Genomic DNA, 22,184 nt, shown 5'->3' on the forward strand with positions numbered 1-22,184 from the left:
ACCTAAAAGAGGAATGAGCGGCTGCGAGGCGATGCTTGTCTCCAAATTGCAGGTTATCTTTCAAACATAATCTCGTGATAGTCCCAGTAGACATTCCGCAAACTTGTAGCTGATGTAAATCCTCAACTGAACCCAAAGGGCCCAACTAACCCGCATGCGCAGTACGGCCCGCCGATGAGACCCGTCTCGTCTGTGAAGTTGCGTTTATGCTCGACAACAGATCAAATAAAGCTCGAATTTCAACAACCACGGGGTTTCCGGTTTGTGTAAATAAAAACACAAATGAAATAATAATAATAATAATAATAATAATAATAATAATAATAATAATAATAATAATAATAATAATAATAATAATAATAATAATAATACTGCCAGAAGAAAAACTTTGTGCAGGAAGTTAGTAAAACACAACTTTGTGAGAAATCGGTCTACACCTCCATTTTATTATATGAGTAAACCGATAGTTTTTATCACTGTGGTTTCAAATGTTGCTATTCGTCAAGCATGTCCTCTGTATATTTCAATTTTATACAAAAATATATTGGCATTTTGAAATTAAAAACAATTAAAGCCTCATATCAATCCTCAAATATTTATTGGATTACACTGCCATTATTATTATTATTATTATTATTATTATTATTATTATTATTATTATTATTATTATTATTACTTTATTTCAGGACATTTAAAAGAATGTCTTTTTTCTTTAACAAAAAAAGAAAGAAAAAATGACATACATCCACCCAGTAAGAACAAGACATTGTCTGAGTCAATAAATTCATGTTATATATAATTTAGACACTAACACAAATTAAACTAAAACATTAAAGCTGACAGAAAAAACATCAGTATGCTAATATTGGAACAAAACTGCCTTTTGTTCCAACCTTTGTAATTCAGTTGAAGTTTCTCACAGTTGGCATCAGCTTGACATAAAAGTAGTTTCTTTTAAATAGCTGGCGGATAAATATATGTATTTTTTCCTAAATAATTCTTTCACCTTTTAATTGCCAGAGTTAATTAATCTCTGTCTCAAATTAACCTACTTTACAGTTTATGTTTTCCAAAAAAAAGAAACTAAGCTGGAAATTTTATATACATTATAGGCATATATTTTTCCATTTAACTTTAGGTTTTCTGTTTTTGTTCAGATTATGTTTGTTTCACCATTTTCTATACTTTTATGTTGTTGTACCATCAGTTGTCTTCCAGCAAACTTTATTTTAAAAATCTTCAACTGTATTTTGTTTAGTATCTTAGTTTTAGTTAACTTAACAGTCTCCCAAAAAAAAAAATAAATAAAATCAACCCAACTCGTTTTATTTTGGAAGGCCTAGCGGAAGTTGCGCAGTAGCTCCGTTGGCTGCCTTTATGACCTCCGCGGCTTTGTTTTCACAACATACCAGACTTGGCCGAATAGGAAGTGCAACAACTTCACTTCGGAGCAACTTCTGATATCTTTTTGTCCTTTCAACCATTTCTTTGTTGTTTTTCGCCTCTGGGAATCTGCCGCCGACGATTTCAGGATGGTGAAAGTGTCGTTTAATACCGCTTTGGCACAGAAAGACGTGAAGAAAGATGCTGAAACTCTGATCCCCGAGGACGAAACGGTGAGGTTGAAAATGGCTTTTTAAGCTGAACGGGGGGAGCAGAACGGAGAGAGCGAAACCTAAGCTGTTTTTAGCCTATTGGCGGTAGTCCGAAGCATTGCGAACTAGTCTATGTTAATGTGTAACTTGCCGTGTTTTAAAGAAAATATCGTGTTTTGCATGACATTAAAAACGTTTAAAAATTCGGAACTCGGCGGACGTTACTTCCTGATTTGGCTTTTAGTGTTTTATTGGGCTTAAACACTAACAGCCATTAAAGGCACATTTTATATAGTTGTAAGTTTTCGCTCCACTTTGTTTCGCTCCCACTCCTTAAGTAGACGAATTTGTTGCAAAAATGAAATAATTTTGTAATAATCTCTATGGTTGAAATAGACGTCGGGCTTTAGTTGATTCTTGTCAGTTTGAGACCGCGGGACGAGCGCAGTTGAGTTTCTTTTTCCTCTATATCTGTTTGGGGATCAATTCTTAACGCATATAACTGTTGTTTTTAAATACATAAATCATAAAGTAGACAAAAATTACAGTAAGGAATTAGTTTCACCCGTTTTACCAAGTAGGTATTTGCGTGTGTAATTTAGTTTAATATCGCGATATTGACGTATTGTAAATTGCGGAGTGACCTTATTTCACAAAAACCGTGTTGAACAAATAATTTACAGCGGTTTAAAACTAGAAATCTGCAACACTCTCAATTGAGTTTATTTCAAATTGAAATATTGTCATTTTTATTGTAATTAGTCCTCTTGAAAACCTACTTTTTTTTAGTCCTGCTTTATCCTAATAGCTCTGTTGCAGGGTTTCGTGGAGACTTGAGGAGAATTAGATTTAGGGGCCTTGCTTCTACTAAGCACATTGTTATAAGAGATTGAACTTATAACTATATTGTTGGAAAGCTTTTAAAACTAGTTTTTTATTATTATTATAATTTAACAATTGGTACACCAGTAGCATGTGTCCTTAACCCTTTTCTGACGTAACTGTTCTCAAAACGAAGGCCATCCAAGTTGGTTGATGTGTCTACAGGCCTCAAAATAGTAGGAGTTCCTTAGTTTGATGTTTTTAATTAATAGGACAAATAATTTAGGTATTTGAGCTCTTATGTATTAGGCCCGCTTTGCTATCTTAACCATGTCAGCACTATAAAAGCAAAAGGATAAACAGAGGAAGTCCCTGTCATCACATGAACACTCACTCCCTTGGACATCTCACTCTGTGTTTTGTTGGGCTATCTAATCTCCTGACAGTTTGAGAAGTGAACGCTTTCCTTTCTACAGCTGAAGGAAAAACGTGAGCGTGTCGGCAGTAAAACCTGTGTGAGTTCTGGACGGTTTCCTCTCGTGGGCTGGTCACATTCACATGTGAGTGCAGCTCCCGAGTGTGACAGTTTCTCCCGAGGTGTTTTTTTTTTTTTTTCTTTTTTCAGATTCGTGCAATTTCACCTTCCAAAAAACACAGCGAGGAACGCCTTTGTGATGTAACGCTTGCAAAAGAGAAATGATTCAACCTTTCAGAGCAGAGCAGGTTCTGCTGATTCGTGTTAAATTTGCAGGAGTAAAGTTCATCACAATCGCTTTTTCTCAGCCAAGTTGCCACCCTGTTGTGAAACAAAATAGTTTTTTTTTTTCTTATTCAAGCAGAGGAAGTTTTAGCTCTTTGCGTGCAAGTCAAGATCGAGAAAAAGAGAGAGAGAGAGAGAGAGAGAGAGAGAGCAGAGTCTCAGCTCTGTGCAGATAAACTGTTTGCTCGATTGCAAAATCAAATGTGTGCGTTTGGTACAAGTCGGAGATAAAGTGTGAGAGACGACACTTTCTGCACTGTATGAAGGCGGTTTTCTAATCTTGGTTTTCAACAGCGTGGCTTTGTGGGTTTTGTGGTCTGCAGTCTTAATTCGTTTTTGATCTCTTTCTGTGTAACCCTTATCTCGACAAGTTTAACGTTTCCTGTTTTAGGGAACGGAGTGCGTGCTAACACAGCAGGTTCTGGACTTGGTTTGGATTGTTTCGCATTGACCTGGATAACATAAAAAGAAAAGGCTGGATCTGAAATGTGTAGCTTCTTGTTATCAGCCTAATCCAAATCCAAATGCAATGGACTGTTTTTAAGGATATGATGATAGTATTAAAGTGATATAAAGTGACACTGATCTGTGCTGAGCCAAATTTAAAAAAAGGGGCAGTAGCTCAGGGTAATAATATTTTGGGATTTTTATGAATATAAAAGGTACTCAAGTGTTTTAAAATGTTGAAGTTATAATATTTTTTTGGGGGGGGGGTAGGAGGCGGACAACATGCAGCTACTGGCCAAGAGAAATAGTAAACCTTCCACCATCAGCTGGTATCATCGGTTCATATCCAGTTGTGTGTAGTTTTATCTATTAATGTAGTGTAATTTGTAGGCCTGCTACAATAGCAAATTTTTCTGGCCGATAAATTGTTCCAGAAATTGTCACAATAAATCATGATATTGTTGTTTTGAGACCATTTTCAAATGTTCTAATGGTAATGGCATAAAAATGCAAGAATACATTCTGAAAGATCAATAAACCTTAAATTCTAATGAATATTTAACCATGGAAGTGTAAGACATTTTAAATATCCAAAATAAATAAACAAAACAACAGAAACAACAAGTAAAATGAATTATGACGTCTCTGAAAACCAAATTGTCCTTCAAAAAAAAGGTCTAGTTGAGACCAAGGCACCATACTGAAGACTTTTCTCATCCAGTTTTTGGTAGAAAGAGGAAGAGAAAAATGATCAATTGTGCAAATAGAAATTATTGTGCTAATTTTAATTTATTAAACAATTAAATGATTTATTGCTTATTGCGACAACCCTTGTAATTTGCATCAGGAAAAATAATGTTTTTTGCTTTGTTTTGTTTTGTTTTTGTGAATAGGGCACCAAATGGTTTCCAGCCCAGGAGCCGACATTCTTGTAAATCCGGCCCTGGATGTGTGAACTCTTTTTTTTTTTTTTGTTGTTGTTGTTGACCATTTATTACTTGAAACGGTTTTGTTAATTGTAGGGACACATTATGATTTTAAGTCTTTAACTGCTACTTAGAATGAAAAAGAAAAAGTTTCTTTAAGCTCCTCAACAAACAGGGAGTTTAGAGTAAATATGACCGTGCTTCTGTCAGGTTTCATTTCCCACATAGCCAGATACTTAGAGGAGCAAATTAGTCGGCCGACTCAGTCACAAACTTTGAACATGTAACGGCTCCAAAGAATCAGAACGTGTTCCATCATGTTAGCTGTTTCCCAGCGGTAATGAAAAGGCAGCAATGATCCCCTCAGCAGAAGAACCTCCACACACACATTAATGCAGGAATTTCTGGGTCATGTTTAGGGCTGGATGATGTTGGTGTGTGGAGCAGCAGCTACAAGACTTGGACATAAATACACAAGTAGACAATAACACATTTTTTCTGGACGATAAATCGTGCCAGTTCTTATTGAGATAAATGATGATATTGTCGTTTTGAGACCATTTTCAAGTTAATATATTGATAATGGCAAAATAACCTTAAGCAGTATCAGTTATGATGTCTCTGTTTGTTTTTGCAACAATCATGAACTTTTCAGGTCAGAAAGTTGACGTGAATCCAACTACCGAGGGGAAAATTTAGATTTCCATCTGAAATATTTTCTCTCAGCAAAGTTGCTGCTGTCCTGCCTCTTCTACATCCTTTCTAACACTTAAGCAACAAGAGTTACTAAATTTACGACTGGCATAGAACCTGATAGCTTGGTACTTACATATTTAGGTAACATTAAATATGTAACCATCCAAACAGTCTCTCTCTGTATGCTTGTTGTTTTTGGCACATTTTATGATAGAGAATCATTTTAAATATTGTGCAGCCTTGATCCTGGTTAATTATTTAGTTAAACACACTTTAATATAATATCTAATTCTCAAAACAATATAGCATTAGAACTGTGCCAATTAGTTCACATAAATGAGTATCTCTCTATAATAATTTTTTTTAAAAGTAAAGAAATTATATCCTTGATGTTGAAAAGCAGTTTATTATTTAGATTTACAGATTACAGTCTCTCTTTGTAACTTCTGTCTTTCCAACACAACCAGAAGCTCTAGATTTTAATGTGTAATATTACCTTGAATAACAGGTGGGAAATTATTGAGACCATTCATATGTGAAATGTGGATGAATTTTATTTTATCGGGACAATTATAAACTCTGCATAACAATATTTATTTGTCCCTCAAACTTCTTGTTAACTTTTACTGTTTATTTCCACTACTTGTTTCATGAATGCAGCAATAGCAATATTAAAAAAAAAAATATCAATAAATGGAGCTAGTGTTGCAATAAAAATGGCTAACAATACTTTTTACCATCACTTCTATCTGTATCTTAATAAATGCTTATGGAAATAAACAACATGTTTATCATCACAAATCTGCAGAATTTGATCAAAAATTTGAATTAGCTTCTTGTTCCCTCAGTAGTGAAGGTGCTATTGCCTAGTAACGAGTCACTCCTTCAGTGGTGAAAATTAGTAAGACTGACGATGACGAAAACTGCTGCAGCTGAAAACATGCTGCAGGTTGATTTCTGTGGAAACGGCGGCTCTGTGTCTCCCACATGGAGACAATCATGGCCTTTCACTGCGGGCGTACTGACAACCAACTTTACCTGAATGAAATAGTTCCTGCGGCTCAGGAAGTGGCTCCGCTGGTTTAACTAGGCACTCTGCTCCAAAAAGGAGCCAGAAAACTGAAGTAGTCAAATGAATCCTCTCATCGGGTCAGTTATCGTATCGTTTCATCTCAAATGAAACCATGAAAATAATGATCATTTTAGTCGTCTGTGTGGGAACCCAACACTCCTGCGTTGCAACCAGAACCACCTTGTTTCTGTCTCACGAATCCTCTGAAGTTGCAGCTGCAACAGAGGGGGCTTTCTCTTTCACTTTCCCTTTTTTTGAGTTGGAAAAAGGGCGGCTGGATCCGTCAGGTGACCAGCTGAGCTGGACTGGACTGATTAGTGTGATAGACAAACACTGTAACCAGAGTACCGCAGTGTAAACCGTCTGATGAGCTGGTGTGGAGTGACTCAGAGTGGATAAACAGCATTCACTAGTGAATTTTTAAACATTTTTCTCTCTTTTTCTGCCTGGTAAACTCCTCTGTAGTCTCTCATTCATCAGCTTTTCTCTACAAACTTAAAAACCTCAACAAACGACCAGAAATGCTTTGGGTAAAATATTTAAACGGGACTATTGTTTTAGGGTGTTTTCACACCTGATAGGTATTTTCACATGATATCAGGTATGTATTCACACCTGATAGTCAGTGTGATTGAGGCTGAAATACCACTGGCAGAAACCACAAAGGAAAAGGCAACAGGGAGTAGTTGGAGTATGATGGCCTATTATGTTTTTTAATGACTTATTGCATGAACTCATTACTTGTGATTTCTTATTTAATGGAAACACTGCAATTGTGAAATTGTACTGTTTGGCATTACCTGAATATTGACAAAGTTTTGTGCACATTTGTATGGAAACACAGCTGCTAAGTGCAGCTTCCTTCTTCACGGAACATAAACAGAAATGGAGCAGCGGCAAATTTTAACGTTTGCAGGAATTCTCTTTTATCTTTGGTGAAAGACCATAAAACATTTCTCCTTCTAGCGCTAGACTCACGTTTGTTATGGTTGTATTTACCCAGAATGCCCTGCGCTGTAGTCTCCTTCCTGCTTTTGGCGTGGCCTCTAGTCCGCTTGGTGTTCATATATGTAATGAAACTGCGCCAGAGTTCACTTCAGCCAAACTGTGACCAAGGTTTTTAGTTCCTTTTCTTGGAGCTCAATTGGGCGTTCACACCTTCCCAAATGAACTGACTAGCGTTCGATTGAAGCGGACCAAACAGGGCTGGTGTGAACTCACCCTTAGTTTCTAATTGCCTTCAGGACAGTGTTTAGTAACACACATCCTCTGTGGTGTGTGTGATGTTGTTCAGCCTATTACAGACTCGTGAGAAGTGTCTCCAGAGGATTTCAGATTGAACATACTTACAGTGCAGGTTTTTGTCTAGTGGTGCGTGCTGGATTAGACCTGTTGATAGCAGCTTTCCCCTTCAGACATGTCCTGCTTTCTTCTGTAAAGCTTTATTACATTGTAAGTAAATCGTTACATTTAGCTTCTAAAGATCTGAATCAACATGTGAAGCTAAAGTTTTCAATAAACTCATGTTTGTTTGTTTTTTTTGCAACCCTAACATGTTTCCTGTTAATAATTTGGCCTCTAACATCTCAGAGAAAGTTCTGTAAGTTCACTGTAAACATGACAGCTTGGAGTGAAGATGACTCTGTAGGGAAACCCCAGATAGAGGGGGAAGCTAACCCTCACCCAGATCAATTAAAAATCCCTTTGAAGGCAGCGGACTTTGCTCTTTGTGTTTTCCCAACTACCCACTGAATAAGCAGCTGAGTTTTCAGCTGGAACTTGATCTCTGCCCAGTGTTGATTTATAACAGAACTGCCATTATCTCCAGTTTAGTTATTTTAGTAGGTAGAAAAGTAGAGTTTGAGAGTAAAACTACTTGGAGGATGTTTCCCAATAAGTGTCGCAGGGCCTAAATTAATCTCTAGCTGGTTTATCTTGACGTTGACACGATGGCGCGCCACAGCTTATCCCCTCACAGGTTCACACGTCACTCTGCGTGCTGCGCTGCTGGCCCCGTGCAGCGAAGGTCTCTGCTGAGCCGACTCTCTGTTAGACGGCGGCAGCTGTAGTGTTTGAGTCGGGAGGTGCAGCATTATCACCTTTCCCTACACAGATTTCTGAAGAAATACACTAAAATCTGGATGTGGGATACAAGAGTGTGATGGTTGAAATTATTATGTTTAGGTCCAAGAAAAAAAAAAAAAGATGGAAATTTGGAGCAATCAGAAAGTTTTACCACAATGGAGTTGGCAGCTGTTTTCTACAACACATAAAATATTGTTGTTTAAGATACTAAAACAAAAATCATTCAGATTGTGTTCTCAACATGGTATTTGAGAGAGAGTGCCCAATTTAAAATAAATAAATAAATCTTACATTTTTTTGTTTCTAATCAAAGATGTGACTTTTCAAATGAAAAAAAAAAATCAAAATAGATCTAGTATTTGGTAGGTTAAGTTCCAGCTTAAGATAAACTTGTCAAGCTATGTGAAAATAACATCAAAAAAACAAAAAACATTTTTCTAAATATTGTTGAACAATTTGCAAAATTTGTCAAATCTAGAGTTTTGTTTTTCTTCAGTAAAATTACAGTTCTGAATTAATCACAATTATACGAAGCGCCGCACGATATATCACCACTAACATTGGTATGAGCCGATATTAGTTGTTTTTAACATATCGGTATCGGTCTGATATGCACAACCAATGTTTATCTTCATTTTGTTCATCTATAAGGTCATTTTTTCCAAAGGTTTCAAAATGGAAGAGAAATATGATATCGGTAAATATTGTTGTGGGCCTTAACAGCTATATTAATATCAGATATCGATATTGGTCCAACTTTTCATATCCCCAATTATAAATATATGAATAGATCGTTAATAGAAGGAAAAGAGCTTAAAAACTATAAATAATACTTAGTGTAACAAGATTTTCAAGCTTTTTTCTACCCAGTTTTACCAGCTTATGTGAAGCGCAGTTGACATTTGAGAAAAGTTTCCCTTTTTAAAAGACGTGTTTCAGATTGTTTTGTCTAAATTAGAACAGCTTATTTTAATTGAGGCTGATCCTGTGGTTTCCCCTCTGAGCGTAACGAGGACAAAACGTCTTCATCAAGCCTTCCCCGTGCCGTTATAAAGTCCAAAGTGCAGCTGCATGTAAAACTTGCTGTTCTGTGGTTGTTGTTTCACTTCTTTCTGTTTGCATTTGTTGCGCCATGTCTGAAATGATGCATTCAATGGACGACCAAAAAACTAGTTTTTTCTTTTCTTTAGCGGTCACTAAACATAGTTTTTAAAAATTTGAATCAACTATGCTAATGCTAAAGTAAAGACACTGTAGTAAAAAAAAACAAAAAAACAAAACGGCAACCATTTCAATCCCGGTTTGCGTTTTTCTTTTTTGTTGTTGTAGGAAAACAAAACTTAAGTGTCTGAGCAATTTTACGATCTCCTCTGAACTTTTTCTAACCCTTCACATTGTAACCCAGCCTCGCCCAAACGCCCCACTAGAAACTATGACAGATGTTTGTTTTAATGTAGTTATATGTAAAAAAGACATGTAAAATCTTGATGTTTTTTCTATACTTGTTGTTTTATCCTCACTCCTGTTGAGGTCAGATTGTTTTTAAAGGCACAGGTGGGAACCTGTGAGAAGCTGATTGTAGACCAGCTACCTGGGCAGGTAACCTGGATAATTTACTAGCTAACATCAGTTGCTAGTTTTACTGTACAAAAGCAGAACAGCAACTAAATATTTAGCATGATAAAAATTTGATAATTGCTATAACTATAATTGCTGGGTCTCCACTGTATTTTTTTTTTTGCTCAAGTCTGTGTACAAAAATCAAAATAAATAAATGTTAGAAATTGCAAATGGGATTGTAAATTTTGAGACATGTCATTATTATCAGCAATAGGAATAATTATTGCTTTTCAGTTCCTGTTCTTCATTTTCAGTTTTTTGTAGTTAAAACTGAGAAACTATTATATTTTCCCGAAGGCAATAACACCTCAACAGTCTCCTACACAACCCTGTCCAGTGCAGACATCGTTACAGTTTGTTGTTCGGCTTGTGGCTCATTTTAGCAACACAAATATTACAGGTAATCAGTAGCGCTGCTCCGATCCCATGTCGTCATCTGTATCGGTCCCGATATTCAAACACATTCTAGATCGGGTATTGAGACGATGGGCCTGGACCATGAGGGCAGATCTAGTCAGTCTAATTCTATACTTTGTGCTCTTAGAGGCGTCATGCTGTATTATTTATTTAACATTAAGAATTCCTAATTTCACTTTGTGAACGATTAGACAGAAGATTCGTTACAGTTTATGTTTTACTTATCTAACCATGGTGGTCAATCTGTTATTTTTGTCAGTTTCAGTTTCTTTATTATTTATTTTACATTGCCTGTTTTACTCCCAATTGCGTTGACTGAACAATTTAAATTTGTTGTTGTTTGACCAAGCTTCTGAACCTAGCTAAATTTGTAATTTAGTAAATTTATGTCTGTGTTTAAAAATGTTCTAAGTCAGTTCAGCACTGTTTTTCTGTATCGACCTTCAGAATTCAAATTCCCATTCGGTGGAGATCCTATAAAAGATGTGAAGAAGAAGAAGGAGTGTTTTAGCTAGGTGTGCTGTTTGCCAGAAGGCTAGTCATTAGTGAGAACAGTTAATTATTGCGTTTTATGCGGCTGTTACAGTCAGCCTTCTCACCACATCATGAAACTGCTTGTGTAGGCAGTGGAGTTTCCTCCCCTGTGCCACTTTCTGTAAACTCAACTCATCTTCCGAGCCGTTTTATTCCCATACAGGAGGAGCTTTCTGGTCCACTGACCACTGCTACACCTTCACATAACCATACAAGTTTGGATTTCTCACCAAACATCTTGTTGGCTCCACATGCGGTTTTCCAGTCGTGCGTTCTCTGGTTATCATCTCAGGCATGTGGACCGGTTGAGAAGGATTACAGCCTAATCAAGCAGAGAGACTCAGCCACAGAGCTCTTTGGCTGCCTCCCACCGAGCACCGCCGGCCCACTAAAACTCAAGAAGAGGGGCGGATTAAGCAGACAGGCAGGAACAGAGTTTGGCAGCGCTGGGGTTCAGACAGCGCAGATTCACACGACCGCTTCCCTCTTTTACCGCTGCCTCTTAGCGCGACTTCATAAGCCGAGCATAATGGCGTCCTAATAACCAGGCTGCTTCTTAATGCCTGCTCCCAGACTCCTTAAAGCTGGCCGTTTTCTAGTGGAAGAGGAGGATTTAACTGTTTGTAAATCACTTAAACTAATCACACTGCGATTTGTGAAGCTAACTCACGCGTGGTCTTAAGAGTCGGGGTCATTTGGGTCCCCTCAAGCTTCTTGCTCTATAAGTGGTGTGTGGTTGGGGGCGCACTGACTCACAAAGTTTTTTTTTTTTTTTTTCCATCTGTTTGTTTTCAGGAACTGACGGTCAGACAGGATACCCCCCACAACCCTCATGCTCTCCTGACCGTCTCGCTAAGAGAGCTAATAGCATTTGTTGCATTTTAGTCATTTTCCAAGAAGACCTACTTTGTTTTTTTTGGGAGTGTTCAAACCTTCTCCAGCATTTTCCTCTGAAATTCTTGGTACCAGCAAAGTACTGAACTAATCCTCTAACCAGTCCTTCTCTGTAGCAGCGTAACCTGCTGGCTGCTTGCAGAGTTGAGGGTTTAGAGTTTCATGTGTTTGTGTCGGTGCACTGAAATTAAAGCTGTTCTGGACACCGATACTCGGTGCCGTCGCCACAGAAACGCAACCCTTTGCTCAGTGGAAAAAAATGCTTGGAGCCACTTTGCTCTATTTCTATATAATATGGTCTTATTCGCAGACAGATAAATAGATAAACATGCCTTTAAAATAAACCCTTAGACTTTTAGTTGGATAAAACATTTTAAACATAATGAATTTTTATATTTTAGTAGGAATTATGTAGAATTAATATAAAAATGTAAATATATATTTTTCATGTTTATTTCAAATGCATCTCTTGGCCTTTTTATTATGCTAATTAATTATTGATTTAAAGTAGATTCAGACTGTTTTCTAGATCGATACTGTTATATCTATGTAGCAATGTTTGCAGACCTGCTAACGGCTCACAATTTAGTTTATTGTCTCACAAGCCACACTAAGATCTCTCCTTCAGTGCAAAAGAAAAATAAAAGTAACACTTTTGTCGTTTAACATTTAGTGCTTTTTCAGAGTGTTGTAAAACTTCTTTATTTCAAGAAAACACACTGAACTAGAAACTCATTCTGGTGCTGATGCATTGAACCAACGCATTCCTCCATGTGCTCCACTCAAATAGGCACTTCATTTTCTCTAGAAGTGTCTTACAGAAATGACAATGTTGACTTTGAGTTGCAAAAGTTAGAATTTATTCCCACATGGAGTAAATTATGAAGAAGTTCAGGAAGCTGTTTATCTGTGAAATCATTATCAGTGTGGACGGAGGAGGGTTAGGTAGCGTAGTTTGTTGAGTATTGATTAACAGAGCAGCTCATTTAACATTTTACTTACATATATCATTTTCAATGTACAGAGTTTACCCCAGTGTATGAAAAGCCTGGCGGGCCACCAGGTTTTACTTGCACCCCCTCCAGACTTTATTTTTTATGTTGGCTTTTTTAAGACTTTATAGTCTGTGTTTAGGGATTGTTCACTATGTCAACCAATAACTCATAATCACCCAGTGATATTTTCAGATTTCCTGTTTTTAACTGCAACAAAATGTGAACATTGAATTTACATTTCACATTGAAAATACAAACTAACTAAAATCAATGTTAGTCATAACATTTTTAAATATTAACTATCACAATAACTAGTATTCTTATGATGTTCTGACCACATTATAAACTCTTTACCTTCTAAAATGCTTGCTTTAAACAAGTGGCACCCAACCTATTGCAAACTTAGTTTGAATGCATGGTACCTATAAGTAATTAGCCAACGCTAATAATAATTTGCGACATTTTGTGAAGCCCTAAATGCAGTGTTTTATGCTATTTTTCTTTAACTTTTCTCTTGTAGCAGAGTTGGTAAATGCAATAATAATGAAAAAAACCCAGAATAAAATCAGCCAATAATTGTAAGCTATTGTTCAAATGAAGTGTTTGCAAGAACTCTCTTTTTAAAACCTGTTTAGATCATCAAAATCGAACAGAATTATTTTAAAATGGGAAATGAGACTAGTTGTTCATTATATTTCCGCATGCATCACGTTAGAGCTCTATTCAAAACCACCAAATTAGGAATTTAATAATAATAGCAATCACTCTGATGAATACAAGCTCAACCAGACATTACTGAAAGTGTCGAAGTAGCAAACATGATCATCTCAGTGTGTGCTGTGAGTGAACATTATAACTTTACACCTCTGTCTTTCTAATTGCATCACGGTGCGACGTGTTCATAGGTCATTTCAGCTTCCTCAGAATGAGCTGTGTGTACAGATAACCTTACCAAAGATGTGTGATACACATAGGACAGCCTACAAAGGTCGGCCATTTTAAAAGATAAACAGTCTCCTTCCTTCCTGTTCTGTAAAATCAATGAGGCATAAATATAGATTTCATGTCTTGTCTAGAAACAGTCTGCATGTAACATCAGGTTTCTACTGCTCTACATCCTGTGCACCATGTTTACTAGTTTTTATTTTAGTTTAATGCCATTACTGATGCCATACCTCGCATATGTTAGGTTATCTGTGTTTATATTCATTCTTTATTTAGATTTTTATGCTTTTTTTTTTCTTATGTAGTTAGTTTAATTATCTACATAATCTTACTTTAATCTTTTTGTAGCATGTAAAGCCCAAATCTATGGTAGAAAAACTGCTTAACAGCTGAAATTAGTAGCATGAGGGACAAACTGTCTCGACCAGAACGTCCCTTAATGTTGATCATAATAGAAGCTGTTTCCATTACACATGTGCACAAGACTTTGTTGATATTCCTGCTAATGCAAAAAAACAACAACAAAAAATACAATTTTGCAAAGCCGTTTCTCTGTTAAATAAGAAATGCAATTAACATCACATGTGAATAAGTTTGTTAATGCCATAAGTCATTTAAAAACGCGCCAAGTCGTCATCCTCCTACCGCTTCCTGTCTTCTTCGTGGTTTTCGCCAGTAGTAACAGCTGGGTTGTTGATCTCGTGATTGGTGTGATGTGAAAAAAGCATTTCTGTCACAGTTTTGCAAAGCACACTAATTTCAATACGGCCGAAAAACCACCTCAAACATTTTTAGCAAAAAACGTGAATTTTTTTCGCCTTTCCATCAAGCGAATTTGTTTTCGTAATTGTACGGTCAATGGAAACGCAGTTAGAGACTCCCTAAACCATCAAGTTAGACCAGCTTCATGAAAAAAATAGTTTAATGGTGATGTTTTCCTTCTTCTGAACATCTCTTTTTATTTAATTTGCTGTTGCGTCATTTCGATCACTTTGAATAACCCAAATGAGGCGATCAGACTACGGTCTGCAGTCGTGGCTTCGTTGTAAGAAGACTTTCAGACAACTGAACATACCGTTCCTCCTGTGTGAGGCATCAGTATACTTGAATGTGCAGACAGAATAGTGTAGTAATGAGGGCGTGTGCGATGCGGTTGTGAAACGCTCGTCCGAAGGCCTGTCGGGTCTCGTTGGAGAAGTTTAATGAAGAGGTGGCAAAACAGGAAAATCGGAGCGTCTGCGTCCAGAGGCAACTTGCAGAAACTTCCTGACATGTGGAAGGCCTGCTTGTTTTCCAAATGAAATGGAGGTAAAAAATCAGATCAACTTGATCAACCTTTGCACATGGAAAACAGTTTTCAAGTATTTAGTAAGCAACGCTTCCTTCCACTTCACTCCCTACGTGTGTGTGGGCTCCCTCTAATAAAATCAGCCCTTAATCTTTAACCTGCCAAGCCCTTATAAACCTAAACACAAAACTCAACCTCCTGATTAAAAACAACTCACAGCAGCTGGTTTAGGGTAATGCCAGTGAGCGCCAAGCTGAAAAGTACTCAAATGGACGTTTTATTTTTCGACGAAATCTCTCTCCGTTGTAGTTTTAGGCTCGTCAGACTTGTTTCTGCAGCGTGAACGGGAGTGGCTGGGTATCTCTGTAATAAACGCCGTTTGGAATGGGCTCGTTCGTGCCTCATTGTTGAAAACATTTGGAAGCCATTTGACAAAAACCGCCTGTTCAGAGACGCAGCTTCAGAACTGAGCTGAGTGATATTCTCAATCGAGTTCCTCTTTTTATCTTTTTTTAGTTTAGTTCCTTTTCTCCAGCCTCAACATGAAGACCCTCCTCAACGGCTTTCCAGCCCGTCAAAACTGACCACATCTTATGCAAAGGCCCTCTTTGCCCCAAAACAACTTTTCTTTGGTTCCTCTTTTTCTCAACAGTTGCTCTGCTCCTCTTATCGGTGTCCAGGAAGCGTCAATGTTTTTCTTTTTGAATTTCCTGTATGCTGAAGGGAAGGTCTGAAAGTGCTGACTGTCCAGCTGCGGTTTTTTCTCATGAATGAGGCGTTTTGTGCCAACGTCGGGATTGCAAACTTTCCGAACACAAAGGCGCACGTCATACTGCTCGGCGTTATTAATTGGAAAGTCTTCTAAAACAACATGACCTTTTAGTTCCACTTTACAATTATGCACTGCTTTTGTTTTGGTCTCACCAATAAAATCCAGTCGATTGTGGATTTTTTTTTTAATACGGAAACATAGGAAATGCTTAAGATTGAATGAATACTTTTGGGATAACAGCAACACAATGGCTCCATAAAACAAAGATGGAAAAGCCGTCTGTTATATTTATACTCTTTGTGTTGATAGGAGAAACATGGCATTGTGTCCTTGAAGTCAAATCAAGTCCGTTTGTGTAGAACATTTCACTAACAAGGGCATTCAAACTGATTTACATCACCATTTACTCACCAAACTCAGTGTTTCGGCAGTTTTGCAATTTTCTGGAAGTTCCATATTTGTGATACATGGAAACTGAACGGAAAAAAAAAATTCAGTGTATTGGGAAACATTTTCTTTAAAAATAATAATAAAATAATAAAAAATATTTAATCCAAAAATTGACTTTGAAAGTTAAATCAGTTTGATCCTTTCCTTCCTGTTCCTGCTTTGTGCCGCCTGTCGCAGGCTGTGGGAACAACAGCAGGAAATGTTGGTGTCCCTGAACTGCACTGGGTGACGGACAACACAGCTGCTGTTCAGAGATAAATTTTAGTTTTACTTTCAAGTTGTGTCAAAAGGGGAATAACAGATTTTTAATGTTTTACATCTTGTAAACTTGGACTTTGGCTTTTCTTGGAAGAGCCTGTTGTTTCCTCACGCTTCTCTTCTTCTGGTGGGGGTTTACACAAGACTGCAAGGCCTGACATAGATTAGCTCACACAAACAGGAAGCAAGGCTGAAGCACATCAGGTGGTTTTGAATGAACTACGTGCACTTTTATACAGATATATATGCCTGTCTTTCAGGCTTGATGCTTTGATTCTGCAAAGTGAGGTTGAGAAACATTACTCATCTGTTTCTCGTTTCACTGTTTCTTTTATTTTATTGTTTTTTTGTTGTTGTTTTTTTTTTCTCCCTTCTTCAACTTCCATGTCTGCTTGTGGTTTGCTTTGTGATGAGTCATGCTATCCTCTGTGTTCCTGTAAAGAGATGTGAAACCTTCATCTAACAATAAAAAAAAATGTTTTATTTTCTCACAAAGACCCACTTCGGCCTGCCGTCACACCCTGGCCTCTGGGTGACTTTCTCTGGAGGGTTTCCAGACTCCCAGGCGGTCTTCCTGTTTATGATCAAACTCTGATCTTTTCTGTTCCTGGACCAGCAGCTGCCTCAAAGCTGGCAAAGACTTAAAATGTCCACATAAAAAAAAAAATAAATTGTAAATTCAACCAGGAATTTACCGTTTTGGGGTGTTTTTCAAGTAACACTTTCAAACAGCGTAATTAATACCCAGAGAGGAACAGATGCACTTTTTTTTTTTACTTCTGATACCGATATCTGAGGTTTGGCATTAGGGAATACCGATCCTATGCGAAAAAACTTAAAATGTTTTTTTGTTTTTTTTAACACAGACATTAACTGTACTGAATTACAATTTTTTATAACTGCACCAGTACAGCAAACTTAGATGCACCAAACTTGGTTAAAACACGCAAAAACAACTTTAATTTCTTCAGTCTAAAACAATAGGCTGACTGGTAACAGGTATTGTTTCACAGCACAGGTGAAACAATACCTGATAACACAAGTCATTGTGTTATTAATGAAGAAGCCAGCAACAGGCCCGATGTGCTGCAGTCGACCAATCCCTGATAACCTCTCTTCTCTCTCTCCTGCAGGATGCCGAGGCGGCTCTGCTGGTCCGTCGCCAGTCTCGAACCTGGTGCTGGTGCATGTGTCTGGGTCTGGCCCTCATGCTGTCTGGGGTGGTGGTGGCAGGAGCCTACCTGTACCGCTACTACATCCTGGAGGTGAACACAAGTCACTATAGCACTGCGGAAGTATCTCAAGTGAGGAAACAAAAATATGCGGGATACTGTGTCTTTTCTTCACCCCACACGGGTTTCCATAGAGTTTAGGTGTGAAGACGGGTCTGGTGACACAACCATCATTCCAACCATTGTCTATATACCCGGTTATCCTTGCTGGGTTCTGGCGCCTATTTCCAGCGGTCATTGGGCGAGAAGCGGGGCGACACAGAGACACACAAACACACCCTATGGGCAACATAGAGAGACCAATTAGCAGTCATGTTTTTGGTCTGTGGGAGGAAGCTCGAGTGCAGAAAGAGAACGCCACGCAGGCACAGGGTCAACATGCCAACTCCATGAAGAAAGAACCCAGGTCGGGATTCCAATCCAGGACTTTCTTGCTAAACACCAACGTATGGATAAGTGGGCATACAGTAGGACTGAGCGATGAAACAACAACGATATCTGTTGGGATAGACACACGATCAATAGAAAATAGTCAATAGTTTCACTGAACTTGAATCCAGAGCTGCACAACATTCTGCGGGATGTAGGCAAAGGAAAGTTTTAGCTACTCAACCTTGCACAGCTAGCTAGGAAAGGTGGGTGACATCAACTAACTCACTCACTCTCCTGTTACCTAGCAACGACCTGCTAGGTTCATAGTCGGCACTTTGAACCGCGCATTGGCCTCGCTCACTGTTGCTGGGTCGTTTATGGAATGCCAGCCTGGTCATGTACGTGTGGAAATTTCACATTGCTTTGACGTTTACGCAACGCACGATCGACATGATGTTTACACGTCCAATAGATGTCCAAATGTTATACGCCATTAACATGTAAACAATTCATAAAGTAGGTGTTGACGGCACGTCAGCAAAGCTTAAAATATGTGTTGCTCTGTTTCAAAAGCGCAACTAGAACTAGAAACATTTTCATCCTGATATGAACGCTAAACGGATGGACATGTCTGCAGCGACATGTGCTTATGTGTCAAAAATCTCAATATGTTTCTATAAATGTTTTCTTTTTCTCTCTTACCAAAGCCGGAAGATGAGGTCTTCTTCTGTGGTGTGAATTACCGCGAGGAGGACTACATGATCGCTGATGAGGAGGTTTGTGAAAACTGCATTTTCTCCATATTAGCTTATTCACATGTTCTAAAGGTATTTAGTTATTTTTTTTCTTTAGAAATAACTTTTAAAAAATTAGCTCCCAGGCAAACCTTATTTCAAAGCGACCGTGTTGATTCCTGTACCGGTGCGGTCCACAGATGCCAAACAGGAACTTCCAGCGATTGCTGGAAGAGAAGATCAGAGTGCTGGAGCGGGAGCAGGTGGAGTTCATCAACGTGCCCGTGCCAGACTTCGAAGACGGAGACCCTGCCGATATCGTCCACGACTTCCAGAGGGTGAGGAAGCTGACAACTCGGAGAGAACAGAAAATTTGAAGGAGAAGTGCTGAACGTGATGTTTTTTTTTGTTTTGTTTTTTCCTCTCCTAGAGGCTGACCGCTTACCTGGATCTGAACCTGAACAAATGCTACGTCATCCCACTCAACACCTCCATCGTCATGCCTCCCAGAGATCTTTTGGATCTGCTCATCAAAGTCAAGGTACCACAAGGTTTTCCTGCCAGCCGTCTGTGACGCAAATCCAGGCTGATTCCCTCTCAGGGAACTCGACGTGTGTTTGTTGTTAGTTGGTCTGAATGAAAAACGATCTAAGTCTTTGTGACATCGTAGCGTTTTCGAAACGCCCCGACGTGTTGGAACAGATATTCAGACACCATTTCTTCTCCCCTTAATGTTACATAAGGCCTGATGCAGCATGTGCAATTCCAAAGGAATGCATGCGTCACATTATTCTTACAACACTCAAGCAAAGTAATGGAGATATATAATGTTGTTCTCCATGCACAGCAAATTTAAAGGAAATGTGGCCTCAAAAAAAAGAGCTGATTCCAGGATGTCATGACTAATCTATGACAGCCTGTTACGGAAATTTTGAGATTAATCTTAGGAATTTAATTATTAAGAAATCAAGAAAGTTTCCGAGTTTAAAAAGTCAAAATTTTGCTTGGAAAAAAAACTAAAAATTTTGAGATTAATCTCAAAATTCCTTTGTTGGAAATTTCTGTTTTAAAAGTGGAATGTTTTAAACTTTTGATTCTCAGAAATTAAAAAAAAATGTTTCTAGAACTTTTCTGAAGTTTTTTTTTTGCCCCTCCTGTTTTTCCTATCTGCAACGGCTCTGATGTGGCAGTTGGCATTCTTTAGTCTGTTACTGCAGAATAAAACAGAAGAAGGAAGAAATATTTTGAAACAAAAAGATTTCTCTGTGACAGAGATGTCTTTCCCCTCTGCCAGGCTGGCTCCTACCTGCCCCAGTCGTACCTGATCCACGAGGAGATGATGGTGACGGAGCGCCTTGAGAACGTCGACCAGCTTGGGTACTTCATCTACAACCTCTGCCACGACAAAGAAACCTTCAAGCTGCAGCGCAGAGACACAATTCTGGGTGTGTAGCTTTTCCACATAACACAACAACACACACACACCAACAAAATACTGAACCATTTCCCAGGTAAATGAACTTTAAGCACAGATGAATTCCACATCTTGAATGTTTTCAAACTTGACAACCATACACTTGACTGTATTCTTTTAGGATTTTGTGCCACGCGTAGCTGTTAAGTGGGAGGAAATGATAGTTTTCAACACGTTTTTGTTGTGGGAAAAAAAAAAAAAATCAGCACTGTGAGCATCGCCGTCCTCGAGTGTCCAGTCGAGAGATCCAGGTCACGGCACCAGATTGTTGTGGACAAAAAAATTAATTGCCAAGCATTTCTAGATGAAAATCACTCAGAACATTAATAAAATCTGAATGTATTACCTCCTAATAACATTTCCCACCACATTTTACAACATGAAAACAGAAAACATGTGTATTCAGCTTTTAATTTAAATTTTTTTGGTTTTCTTCGTGTCTTCTTTTCAAAATAGTTCATCTATTAGAGATTGGATAAAGAGTCTTGCTGCCATTTTTCAATTGGATTTATGTCTGGCCTTTGACTAGGCCACTATAGCAAGAGACTGTACTTTGACCAGAACTGTTTCTGGTGTTTGTTTTTTCTTTTTTTTCCACACTTATTAATAAGCACATGACTTCTGAAGGCAGTTGTGGTATTTTGGTTAAAGGGCATCAGGAAAAAGGGGTTGAATACAAATGGAGGTCACAGTTGTTTCTGTCTACAAAGTTTTTCCTTCCACTTAACTTTACTTGTGCTGTTCAGAAATCCAAAGAAAACACATTAAAATTTGTGTTTGAAAAACTATTAGATGTGGAGAAAACTGAAGGCCTTGGAATACGTTTCCAAAGCGACCGCATTAACTTAGCGGAGGACCCAAAGTGCCGTTTACGCGACGTAACGAAGAACCTTTGTGCCGTCTCACAGGTATGCAGAAGCGCGAAGCTCTCAACTGCCACAAGATTCGTCACTTCGAGAACAAGTTTGTGGTGGAGACTTTGATCTGCGAGCCTTGAGACGCCTCGACCGCAGCTCTTAAAATCGCAGGCACCAGCCGAGGTCGTGTTTCTTCATCGTCACCTATCTGTTTTTCTGTTCTGCAATAAAGAGTTTTGAGCAAGAGAGAGGAGTGAAATGTGAAGCTGTGTGGTAAATATCTACTGAATGTTAATTAAGGCAAAAGCTTATTATTTTCTGTTTCTTTTTCTGCTTGGGAATCATCTAGGAAGCTATAATGCTTAGCCGAATTTCCATGTATAAATTATTTTAATCAAAACGTCTGCAGAAAATAGCATCAGTTTGCTTCCATAGATATGGGTACATCTGTTATTTGCAGTTCTTTCAGTTTAAATATGAAAACCTTGGGCGACAGGGCATCTTTTGTACAACTGATTCTGGTTTTCGAACCTCAAAAACCAGAATCAGTTCTAGAGAGACTTTTTATTAATGTTTGCGGTAGTTAATAACATGCTGCACCAATTGTCTGGAATACATTCTTGATGGGAGATTACAGAACCATATTTCTTTTTTTTTTTACTCTGGAAACGACAGGCAAAAAGTGGAAAGGGAAACCCAGAGGAGTAAGGGCTAGCAGGAAGCACACTTATGTTAAAGTCTTTTTCAAATGTTTTTTTTTCTAAAAGTCTCAGTTTTGATAACTTTTTTTTTTGTTTTTCTTGTACTAATTTGTGTATATAAGCTCTTCAATTAAATAAACAGACCAACTCAATAAACCAAAAAATGGATTTAAAAAACCCCAGCAGTCTACATTGTCTTTAATTTATTGTGATTGATTTAATGGTGGTTTAACTACAT

General features: G+C 38.1%; 1 protein-coding gene across 2 annotated transcripts; it reads left to right on the forward strand.

Annotated features, from left to right (window-relative positions):
* Window positions 1-1,364: 1,364 nt before the first annotated feature.
* LOC103156457 (integral membrane protein 2B) lies at window positions 1,365-22,124 on the forward strand. 2 transcript variants are annotated; one of them, XM_007578508.2, is made up of 7 exons: window positions 1,365-1,616; window positions 17,710-17,880; window positions 18,888-18,956; window positions 19,115-19,252; window positions 19,345-19,455; window positions 20,209-20,359; window positions 21,297-22,124. In XM_007578508.2, exons 1-7 carry the CDS (start codon window positions 1,533-1,535, stop codon window positions 21,383-21,385), a joined length of 813 nt encoding a protein of 270 aa, XP_007578570.1. In that variant the 5' UTR covers window positions 1,365-1,532; the 3' UTR covers window positions 21,386-22,124. The 2 variants fall into 2 exon arrangements, with proteins under 2 accessions (XP_007578570.1, XP_007578571.1); XM_007578509.2 differs by having other exon boundaries at window positions 1,366-1,616; window positions 17,710-17,841.
* The last annotated feature ends 60 nt before the right edge of the window (window positions 22,125-22,184 follow it).

This window comes from Poecilia formosa, unplaced genomic scaffold, assembly GCF_000485575.1.
Source record: "Poecilia formosa unplaced genomic scaffold, Poecilia_formosa-5.1.2 Scaffold482, whole genome shotgun sequence".
NCBI classification, from domain to species: Eukaryota; Metazoa; Chordata; class Actinopteri; order Cyprinodontiformes; family Poeciliidae; genus Poecilia; species Poecilia formosa.